The following is a 12,022-nucleotide window of genomic DNA, read 5'->3' on the forward strand; positions in this document are numbered from 1 at the left end:
TCTCTTCCCCAGAAGATGGGCTGCTTCTCCCGATCCCTGGACGCTCTCTGGAATCCCTCTGGCTTTTGCTCTCTCCCTCCGGCACTGATGGCAGTTCCCTGACAGTCAATGACACATTCCAGTCAGCACTCAGGGTGAGGGGTGCAGGCTTGTGGCCTGGGATGTGTACCTGGGGCTAGATAGACAGCTGCTTTCTGCCCTGGTCCCAAGGTTCCCTATCCCTGATACAGGCCCTATGGATATACAGGTTCAGATGTGGTGCAGGTTCAAAACCAACATACCTGTTCACAAACATCGCGGCACATTAAGTTACCCTTTGCAAGGTAACAACACGATGCACCTATAAGGAAAAATAAATCTGTCAATATCAGTAAAATACTGGTGCTCTCAAAGTACTTTGATGAAGTGTAACTATTTTTTGCCATTCAAATATGTAGTTTGCTCCTAAAACCGCCTACTGTACCTTAGGACTGGCAAGTGAGCTCCATAACCTCCTTTTTTTAAAAGATCTGGCTAGGTTGACACCTGTTCTGGGAAATCTGGTGGAAAGCATTATTGAAGATAAAATTACCAAGCATACAGAAGAACATGTTTGCCGAAGAACCAGCATGGCTTCTGCAAAGACCAGTCCGGCTACTTTTTAGTGTCAATAAGCAGCAACATGGGGCTGCCCTTGTAAACTACTCAGCAACTTCAACAGGTTCAAAATGCAGTGGCCAGAATACCAGTTGGGGTTCCCTTTAGAACTCATATCACTCATTCTAAAACAGCTGCACTGGCTGCCAGTTTCCAGGCCCAATTCAAGGTGCTCACACTAGTGCTAACATTTCTAAAAGACATAGGCACCAAAAATCTGAGACCACCTCCTTCCCTATAGACCTCTCAGGTGTTACAAGTCAAAGGGGGCACTCTTGGTAATTCCTCTGCCCACATTAGTGAAGAAGGATCCAACATTCTCTCTGGCAGTCCTGAATACTGTATGTGGAATTCCCTCCCTACAAAGGTGTGTCTGGCATCTTCACTAGATAGCTGTGATTGTTGAAGACCCTGCCACGTGGCACATCATACATGTTTTCCGGACCCACTCTATTCCTGTGTCTGCTGTTTTAACTGTTTTTAATACTATGGACCTGCTGGTGAAGAGCAGGTAATAAATTTAATAATAAAGGTAAAGGGACCCCTGACATGGTGGAGTCTCTTTCTTTGGAGGTCTTTAAGCAGAGGCTTGACAACCATTATGTCAGGAGTGCTCTGATGGTGTTTCCTGCTTGGCAGGGGGTTGGACTCGATGGCCCTTGTGGTCTCTTCCAACTCTATGATTCTATGATTCATTAGGTCCAGTCGTGGCCGACTCTGGGGTTGCGGCGCTCATCTCCCTTTACTGGCCGAGGAACCCGGCATACAGCTTCCGGGTGATGTAGCCGGCACGACTAAGCCACTTCTGGTGAAGCAGAGCAGTGCACGGAAACTCTGTTTACCTTCCCGCCGGAGCGGCACCTATTTATCTACTTGCACTTTGACATGCTTTCGAACTGCTAGGTTGGCAGGAGTAGGGACCGAGCAACGGGAGCTCACCCCATCGCGGGGAGTTTTGGGCTGGGTTGCCATCAGTATGCTGATGACACCCAACTCTATCTGTTGATGGATGGCCATCCTGACTCGGCCCCAGACACACTGACCAGATGTTTGGAAGCTGTGGCTGGATGGTTACGTGGGAGCCGGTTGAAGCTAAATCCTTCGAAGACAGAGGTCCTGTGGCTGGGACGGGACGATATGGGATGGGGGGGGCAACTCCCATCTCTTGCGGGGGTGCAATTAGTGCCAGCACCATCCGTTAAGAGTTTGGGTGTAATCTTCGACACCTCCCTTTCCATGGAGGCGCAGATTGCAGCTATAACAAAGGCAGCATTTTTTCATCTCCGTCAAGCTAAGCAGTTGGCTCCTTACCTCTCTCGCCCTGACCTAGCCACTGTGATCCATGCGACGGTCACCTCCAGACTGGATTATTGTAACTCGCTCTACGTGGGGCTGCCCTTGAGACTGACCCAGAAACTCCAGTGGGTGCAGAATGCCGCAGCGAGACTCCTTACGGGGTCTTCGCTGCGAGACCACATTCACCCGGTGCTATACCAGCTGCACTGGCTCCCGGTGGAGTACAGGATCAGGTTTAAGGTGCTGGTTTTAACCTTGAAAGCCCAATACGGCCTAGGACCCTCGTACCTACGGGACCGCCTCTCCTGGTATGCCCCACAGAGAAACTTACGGTCTTCAAATAAAAACATCTTGAAGGTCCCAGGCCACAGAGAAGTTAGGCTGGCCTCAACTAGAGCCAGGGCTTTTTCAGCTGTGGCTCCGATCTGGTGGAACGCTCTGTCACTAGAGACTAGGGCCCTGCGGGACTTGACATCTTTCCGCAGGGCCTGTAAGACAGAGCTGTTCCACCAAGCCTTTGGCCAGGGCACAGCCTGACTCCCTCCCTCGGCAATCTTCGTGGAGCTCTGGCACAATGGTTGCCAGTGGCTTGATTTGAATCAATTTTATAATGAATGATTTTAGAGTGTTGTTTGTACTGTACTTTTGTACTGTTTTATTTTTGTTAGCCGCCCTGAGCCCGGCTTTGGCTGGGGAGGGCGGGATATAAATAAAATTTATTATTATTATTATTATTATTATTATTATTATTATTATTATTATTATTATTAAAACCGCTGACCTTCTAATTGGCAAGTCCTAGGATCTGTGGTTTAACCCACAGCGCCACCCGCATCCCAATTTAATAATAGTACTAAGTAAAAATTCTAAACCATTAAAAACAGGTATTTAATTTGCTACAGGAATTTTTTTGTTTTGTTTTGTTTATCTTATAGCACAATTGAAAACCATTTATGATTGGTATTATATTAAGTTATCCTTTAGGGTGATTACCAAATGTGGGAGATCACACACCAAAGGAATGCTCAGCTCAAGCAGGCAACCAAGTGGCTTCCAACGCTATAGACTCAAAAACACTTAACTGGTGGGCCTATCAGTACTTGGAACCGCATGAACTTGAATCTCAACTCCCACCTAAAAGTATATAACATTGAACCATACAGTAGTGAATCCACAAATGTCAAATGGCAGTGTCTTTGAAGACAAAGATAGGGAAACTGACAATATTTCTGGGACAAACAGACTAAATTATGTGGTAGGCTGTGTGCATTTAAGGCTGTGAGCTTGGAGCGTTGCTTATTATGCCACACACACACACACACACACACACACACACACACAAATACTATGTTCTTGAATTGGTATGCTGCTTTCTCTGTACCAGGTGTCCAGTACAAAATGAAAGACAGAACTTCCAGCCTGTGAGACACTATTGTTTGCATTGGTGTTGAGACTTAGAGCTTTAGAACTGTCCCAAATTTTGCACAATGTGCAAGTGGTAATTGCCAGTGGTAATTTACCTATCACCTGCTGTCATCCTTATGGACCTTCAAATAATCTGATCTGAATCAGAGGGCTGCTTTCTGGAACAAACAGCCCAGTTAACCATCAGGATTTTCAATTCACCTGAATGTTTGGACTGACAATCAAGACCCCACAAAAGTCCTAAATGTTGCACTAAGTCAACAGTAAAGGAGAACTAGCTGAGTATTGTCAACAGTCCAAAGGTAATTGAGATAGAAAAGCAAACTCACAGCAACCACTTGTCCTTCAAGTGGACCATGGTCTTACCAAAGGAATCAAACTTAAATTCACATCTGAATTTACCCTCTTAGTGCTTAGTGTCAGAGAGGGTAATAAAATAATTAGGTGATCTAATGCAACAGAGGCTACTTTTCTCAGAATCACTGAGTCTCCCCAAACAATGGAATTGTATAGACAAATAGTAGTGGACCTTCACCAGAGAGTGGTCAATATATGTTGAAATTTGGCTACTGGGACTTGCTATGGACTGGTTTGACAGACAGTGAACTAATCATATGAGCAAACTACACTGCCTACATGTCCATTATTGTATGAATAAGCTGTAAAGAAGTATAAGATGTAAAAAAAAAAACAACCTTGAGGCTGCCAGGAATTTGTGGCAGCAACCAATACCTGCCTCCCACTCCTGGAACCTTGTCATCTATTGCCAGAGGGCTCTGGGTTTCTGAGAACCATTTTGTTCAAATTTTAATTATTTTCAAAATCTTCCTACAACCCATACCTCTTATTAGCCTCATGACTCTCTTGAAAAGCTTCCCATTATGAGAAATGAAGTTAAGCAATTGATCCATCAGTCAAAAACCTGCAAAAGCTCCAGGGCCAGGTGGCATGCTTTGGAGTTAGAACAGAACAGTAATTGGTGGGCCTGTTTGTTGGCTACTCTCCCTTCATTTTTTAATAAACCTGATAACGCCATGTTAATGCCAATCCATAAGGAAGGGTGTGGGGTTTTGTCCTAAAAGTTTGCTTCATGATATCAGGGGTGAAACAAAAAATGAACAAGCATAGTGCACTTTTGTCCAACAGAAAGCAGGTTTTGGGGGTGCCTTTTGTGAAACTCCTAAGCTACATTTGGACAAGAGTGCAATGTATGTTACTGCAGGTAGGTCAATGGAGCATGAGATTATCCTGTCTGCTCATGATTATCCTAAGATGATCCCTTAGCCTTTCTATTGACTGCTGCTCGTCTGGAGATAGCTAGATGCTGGAAAACTGGTGATGGGCTGAACATTGATTCTTGGTATAACAGAGTATGGTTAATGGCATTGGCTGAGAAACTAACATGCCATGTGAGAGCAGCAAAGGTAAACACAATCCATATTCCTTTTATAACATATGGCAAATGTTTATTGAATACATAAATTGTTCTGACTGTGGCAGGAATCTACCCTGCACTCATGGGAAATGTGGCATGATGAAACTTTAACACGTGGCATGTGTCTGTAATTTTATCAGAACAAGTTACTTGTTGTTTACTGTTGTAACAATTGTTTTCTCAAAATTTATCTTCTGTACCATGAAAGAAAGCAAAAAAAATGGAGCATGAGATTTCTGGATGCCACTGGGCACTGGATTTGGGCTGAGAGGGAGCAACTGAACTAAGCAAACTTCTGTCAAGACCTCTGGTTTGTGCTTGGGGGAGGGGACAGTATGGCTGGAGACCAGATGAAATGGAGTAGAAAATTTAAACAACACATAAGCTCAAACTGCCCACTGTTGTTTTGCCTTTTTGTTTTTAGGAGAAATGCAGGTGAGGGCTGGAGAATTGACTACATAAGTTAGAAGCACTGGGGGATGAAGGATTAAGACTTCCCCCCATGGATGTTTTGGCAAACACATTCCATGCACCTGCCCACTCACAAGTCTTCCTAATTTCCCCCATGGATGGAAAATCAATTAATCACCTGTTTTACCACCACCCCAGGATGACTGCTACATGCTTCTCAACTGCATTTTCCTGGGGAGGAAAGCAAAATGCCAGGAGCTAAGCACTGGACTACACTGCAGGGTTGTGACACACAAGTATCTCAGTTCTCTTTCCTAGCAATATGGATATAAAAAAAGTAGAGTTACTTGGGAAAGATTACATGAGCCTTGTATCACAGGCACAGCATGCCCCACAGCAATATGGGTACCATAATGGTGCAATTAATATGCATTAGGAGAGTAATCCCCCCCCCATGTAAAAAAATAATAAATCTATAAACACACAAACACAATTATGAAATAAAATCTGAGTTCTTCATTGAGGTGGAACACCTACCGCCTAATAAGTTACAGTCGTACCTTGGATCTCAAACGCCTTGGCTCCCAAACAAATCAGCTCCCAAACAATCAAAATCCGGAAGTGTTCTGGTTTTTGAACGATTTTCAGAAGCCAAATGTCCAGCGTGGCTTCTGCAGCTTCCAGTTGGCTACAGGACGCTTCTGCAGCCAATCGGAAGCCACGCTTGGTTTTCGAACAGTTTCGGGGAACGCCTTCTGTTCGAGAAGCAAGGTACACTGAAATTCTGGATTTCTCAACTGCTTTCTAAGAGCACTGAAGTAAAAGAAAACTGAAATGAGCCAGGAGAATATGTGTGCTACATCATAAGGTAACATTTCAACCTCCAAGAACATTTCCAAGAACACTCTGTATCTGACTCTAAGGTTCCCTAACTGGAACAAAGGAACTTCAAAGGAAGGCTGCAATATAAAACTGAACGGCAAGACACCAGAAAGTTCAACGGCTTTGCATCACACAACATGTGTTAAATGCAAAAGGATGTCTGCATGATCAACACCAGAGTGGGAGAAGCTCACCCTTTCCTCCCTGTCCTGTCAGTGTCCCAATGGGGGATTTGTTCCCTTAAGGAGCGCAAAAAGGCCCTTTGTTCAAACTGGAGGCTCAGCTGCGCCCTGCCCTGCTTAAATGGTCACATATGTTTAGAGAAAAGGCCAGCGAGAGGAGACATGAGAGAAGTTCGTGAAATTATGCATGGCTCGGACCAAGAGGACAGAGGCAAGTTTTCTCCAGTCTCTCATGACAGGAGAACTCAGGGGCATCCCAGGAAGCTGAATGCGGGGAGAAGAGATGAAAGAAAGGGCTTCTTCATGCAGCGCACAAACTAGGGAACTCCCTCCCGCAGGAGGCGGCGACGGCCAGCCGCCTGGATGCTTTTAATGCAAGATTAGACGAAATCCTGGAGATGGAGGAGGCTGTCAGGGATGGCGGGGCGGCAGCGAGGGGGCTCTGGGGCTCGGCTCCCGCTTGCAGGATGCTGGCGCAGAGGGGCCAGTGGCCTGACCCTGCAGATGCTCTTCTCACGTTACATTCTTCCGACACGTGTCCTAGGTGACTGTGGCAAACAGCTCTTCCTTTCTCTCCACAGTGCAGCGCCGAGATTTTCTAATTCTTGCCTGGTCCTCCCTCCCCCTCGAGGGCCCCCCGGCCGCGCTCCGTCCGCTGCCCGGCGGGGGTGGGGCGGCCCAGGCTTCGCCCGCTGCCGCCTCCCTCCGCCAAGACCGTTACTCACCCGCCACGCCCGGCGGCAGCAGCGGCAGCAGCATCAGCAGCGCGAGGGCCGCGACGAGGGTCCCGCGGGCCCCGCCATCGCCCGGCCGCCCAGGGCCAGTCAGCGCCGCCATCGCCCGGTCCCCGCCGCGCCGTCGCCGCCCAGCGCGGCTCCCCATTGGCTGCCGGGCGCCGCCCTCGCCCCGCTCGCTGGCTCGCTCGTCTGAGGGGGGGGGGCGGGGGTGGCGCCGGGAGGGGCGGGGCGGGCGAGGGAGACCCGGCGGGGGCGGCCGCTGCTTCCCTCCCTGGCCGGAGCCCCGGCGGAGTGAGGCGGCAGGAGGGGCCCTCGGAGGAGGGTCGGCGGCTGAGAGGAATGGAGTCCTAAGCCGCCTTTTTCTCTGACGGGGGCTCAAGGCGGATTACGGATAGAAAGAAGAACAGCTGGAAACATGGAGAATAAAACAATCGCTGAAAAAAACAATTAAGCGTTGATAGAAATCAACCCGCGTGTAATCCTGGCACTTTAACTCATTAGTGTTGTATATTTATTTATACTCCGCCTTTATCTCTTGACAGGGAATCAAGACAAATTACAGACAAAATAAGAACACCTAAAAATCGGGGGGGGGGGTGTTAGTCATTAAAAAGTAATTAAACATTGATAGAATTAAAACTATCTATCATCTATCTATCACCTATCTATCTATATCTATCTATCATCTATCTATATCTATCTATCTATCTATATCTATCTATCTATCTAATCTATCTATCATCTATCATCTATCTATGGGATCTATTAAAAGCTTGCAGACAATGGCAACCAAAACAGCAGCTCCTCATTAAAAGCAGTCCGTTCCCAAAAGCCGTCTGGAACAAGAAGGTCTTTCTTCACAATAAAAAATCAGTTACGCCGCCTGGGTGCCTGGGCATAAATATGGTTTGCCTCCTGCCAAGAGAGTTCATCACTGGGTTGTTGCTGCCTCTGCCAGGTCCTGTGTTCCTTAAAGAGGCTTCTTGGGTTGATGGTAACATTCAGCTGTTTGCATATGTTCTTTTGAAATGGATGAATGTGTGCCTCTGCACAAGGATTTGTAACCCAGAGGGAGAGAGCAACACTGAGCATATGAAAGAGCCAGTCCAATTCCTCCAGATGATTTTCCCCCTTACTCCTATTGCAATGCTGCATTCTTACCAGTATGGTGTAAAAAAGGCAGATAAATTTATTTATGATAAATAAAACTGATGCCAAAATGGCAGGATGCCTCAGAGTCACTTGGAAACAGTGTTTTCGACCTGAAACCATTCCAATATATTGTACTTTTTAAACCCCTTTCTAATCAGGACCCATACAGAACAGAACGGGATGGCCCAGAACATCAGCTTCTGAACAGATTGCCATGAATGCCACCTTCCAAACTAGTAAAACCAACCAAAGTCACCAATTGTCAATACAACTGTTGCTTACAAATAGCCATTGTTATGATGGGGAACAGAATTAAAATGGTTCCCCTAGCAGTGCCATGCATTCAGGAGTGGTGCTCCCACCGCTACTGGGACTGCTGCTACTACATGCAGACAATGGCAATGGTGCCAACCAAGATCCGCATGACTAGACCTGCTGGCACCACCTCTTTCACTGCACTGATATGTAGGGCAGTTTCAATGCTCTTTAAATGCTAGATATGCATATCAGGGATGGGGCTAGCATAAATAAAAGAATGAAGCAGGTAAATTCAGGTGTGCATTCCCATTGTTCCAGTAAGCATTGCCTTTAGGCGACATTTTTCCACCTTCGCCGCATCAAGCAGTTGGTCCCTTACCTTTCCTGCCCCAACCTGGCCACAGTGATCCATGCGACGGTCATCTCCAGGCTTGACTACTGTAATTCGCTCTATGCGGGGCTGCCCTTGAAGCTGTCCCAGAAACTCCAGCGGGTACAGAATGCTGCAGTGAGGCTCCTCACGGGGTCTCTGCCATGGGAGCATATTCATCCAGTGCTTTTCAAGCTGCACTGGCTCCCGGTGGAGTACAGGGTCAGATTTAAGGTGCTGATTTTGACCTTTAAAGCCCTTCACGGCCTAGGACCCTTGTACCTATGGGACCGCCTCTCCCGGTATGCCCCACGGAGAGCCTCAAGGTCCATAAATAACAACACCCTAGTGGTCCCGGGCCCTAAGGAAGTTAGATTGGCTTCAACCAGAGCCAGGGCCTTTTCAACTCTGGCTCCGGCCTGGTGGAACACTCTGCCTCATGAGACCAGGGCCCTGCAGGATCGGATTTCTTTCCGCAGGGCCTGTAAGACAGAGTTGTTCTGCCTGGCCTTTGGCTTGGAGCCAATTTGATTCCCTCCCTCTCTTTCCCCCCCTTTCTTTTCCTTCTCCTCCTGCGATGAGGCTACATTTTAATATTTTAATGTTCCATTATTTTAATGTTGTATTTTATTTTTGTTTTTAAGTTGTAATCATTCATCTTGTTTTTATTATTGCTTGTAAGCCGCTCTGAGCCCGGCCTTGGCTGGGGAGGGCGGGGTATAAATAAAAAAATATTATTATTATTATTATTATTATTATTATTATTATTATTATTAGGCTAAGACAGACTCTTGCTTGCAGTAGTTGTGGCCCATTAGCAGCAATGGTGAAGTCTGCTGCTGCTCCACATTGTGTCCCCACACCCTGGGAACAAAAATGGCCTTGGTCCAGTATACCTGAAGGAGCGTCTCCACCCCCATCGTTCTGCTCAGACACTGAGGTCCAGCGCCGAGGACCTTCTGGCGGTTCCCTCACTGCAAGAAGCAAAGGTACAGGGAACCAGGCAGAGGGCCTTCTCGGTAGTGGCACCCGCCCTGTGGAACACCCACCAGATGTCAAAGAGAAAAACAACTACCAGACTTTTAGAAGACATCTGAAGGCAGTCCTGTTTAAGAAAGCTTTTAATATTTGATAGAATATTGTATTTTAATATTTTGTTGGAAGCTGCCCAGAGTTGCTGGGGAAACCCAGCCAAATGGGTGGGGTATAAATAATATATCATCATCATCATTTCGACTAGCCAGCTAAACCAGGTGAGGGTAGCCGATGGGCCTCAAACCCTCAGTGAGTTAGGGACTTCCCCTTCAACCTGAGAAGGTAGCCCATCTAGGAGGAGAAAAACTTCTCTGCTTTGCAGGATATCTTCAGTAGAAGAAAAGGCTAAGGAGTAAACCCTACAGAAACCTGGAGTGGAGCCCCTAAGACTGTTGGACGGAGCCTTGTATGCCTACTTCCAGCAACTCCTGCAACCAAGCCGGTGCCAAACATATTGCTTGGCTTTCCTTCTGACCACATCTTGAGGTCTGAGCAGCCCAGAACCTCCATACACACTGCCCAGGCTTGCACACCATGGAAGGCCACTTCAGTGCCGCTAACACAGCGGTTTGACTTTGTCTCTCAAGATAGACAGATACCAACAATAACTAAGCATGTATACCCAGTGCTTTTTTTCTTTTTAAAAAAAATCTTTTAAAAAATCTCATTTTGACTCAAGAAAACCACCATTTTATAGTTCAGATCAGGAAAAATAATTACAGTAAATGGACAAAAGTACAAAGATTCACAAAATGTTTAGGGGTATGTGTTCCCCTGCGTCCCCCCAGAAAAAAAGCACTGGGTATACCTACACACCAAGAGATAGGAACCAGGCGTACTTTGATGGGAGTGGAAATCAAACCCCTCCTTTCCAGAACCAGACACAAACACTGGCACGGCATTATGCCGTAAACCTAGAAAAATTAAGCATTGTTCTGGATCTCTTTCTACCATACAATTAAGCAATATGCATGTTATCAGGAAGTTACTAGCAAATCCTTTAGTCAGCAAACTTTTTCCAGTGGACACTACAATGGTTATGTTTCCCTGTAGGGCTGGCAGAGGTAGCAAAGTCCATAGGATTCAATCTCAGGTTAGTGGCCCTTATCTAGCCCACTGCTGCATCCATGTCAAGAACCTGGGCAGCTTTTCTCACCTCAGATGAGACAGAGCTGAGTTGCAGCACCACTCTAGCACATAGCAGTGCATCCATGATTAAGCCATGAATGTATGCTCTTTGCTTGAGATTTCTATGAGATATTAAAGACTAGTACACTACAATTCATTTCCTAAGGTCCCTTCTTGTGTTTTAAGTCCCAACCCATAAAACCTCTTCCACTATTAAGTTTCTGAAAGCTGTGCAGTTATGTTTGCTTCTGAACCAATTAGAACAGCAATCAAGGCTGCATAGAAATAAGAGAAGAGCCTTATCTAGGAAAATAAGGCATGTGCCATTAAGCTACATGGGGTAGAGCAATGCTTGAAGTTCAGCCTATCAGTCTTATACTCAAGACATGTGGCCAATGTGATGCAGGAAATAATGAGAGGATACAGCACATCCAAGGTTGACTAGAATGCACAATGGATAGGATGCACAATGCAAATCATACTGTTTAGCATAACTTAGGATTGCTGTGGAAAGTGGCAAACTGTACAGCTCCCTAAAAATGAATATATTGAAGCAGTAATATTAAAATGTTGATGTCCCCCAAGTAGTGCAATTATTTCAAAACTTTTGTGTCAGCTCTAGCAGGTTATCTATTTTTAGACTCAGGATATTTTACGAAATATACCTGTTTGGACAGATGTTAATTAGTTCAAGACACCATGAACAACTAAATTCTATTCCCAACCAGCACCTCCATTTTTGTCAAATCTAAGTGCTTATAAAAGTCAACAGATCTAAGCTCAGAATTCAAATAATGGTTGTTAAGAACAGGACTATAAATATTTTCTCCTTGAACAGAACCCCCACCCCCGCCGTTTTTTAAACTGTAGGGGAATTTAAATAGATGTTTGTGATACTACATGGTGGGGACTGCTGTTCAAAGGGCCCTGGTGTGAGCCTCAGCAGTTCTGTTTAATTTTCACAGGTTTACTATGCCTTTAAAAAGTGGGGGCAGGGGGCAGGGAGAGAACAGGCATCAAAACATATCAATGTACAGGAACAGCAAGCAGCTTCATTTCCCAAAAAGAAAGCACA

General features: G+C 46.0%; 1 protein-coding gene across 2 annotated transcripts in view; it reads right to left on the minus strand.

Moving 5' to 3' along the window:
- Positions 1-7,104, minus strand: part of RECK (reversion inducing cysteine rich protein with kazal motifs) — a gene marked incomplete at its 5' end in the record, with an annotated part of 44,185 nt that extends 37,081 nt beyond the window's left edge. Inside the window, 2 exons of one of the 2 annotated variants that reach the window (XM_081883898.1) lie at positions 282-340; positions 6,993-7,104. In XM_081883898.1, the coding sequence (XP_081740024.1) occupies positions 282-340; positions 6,993-7,104 (171 nt within the window). Of the gene's footprint in view, positions 1-281; positions 341-5,381; positions 5,409-6,992 lie in introns of those variants that run through there. The other variant, XM_081883899.1, reaches the window with a different exon arrangement.
- Positions 7,105-12,022: the final 4,918 nt, after the last annotated feature.

Source organism: Podarcis melisellensis (assembly GCF_964234715.1).
Source record: "Podarcis melisellensis genome assembly, chromosome: 13".
NCBI lineage: Eukaryota > Metazoa > Chordata > Lepidosauria > Squamata > Lacertidae > Podarcis > Podarcis melisellensis.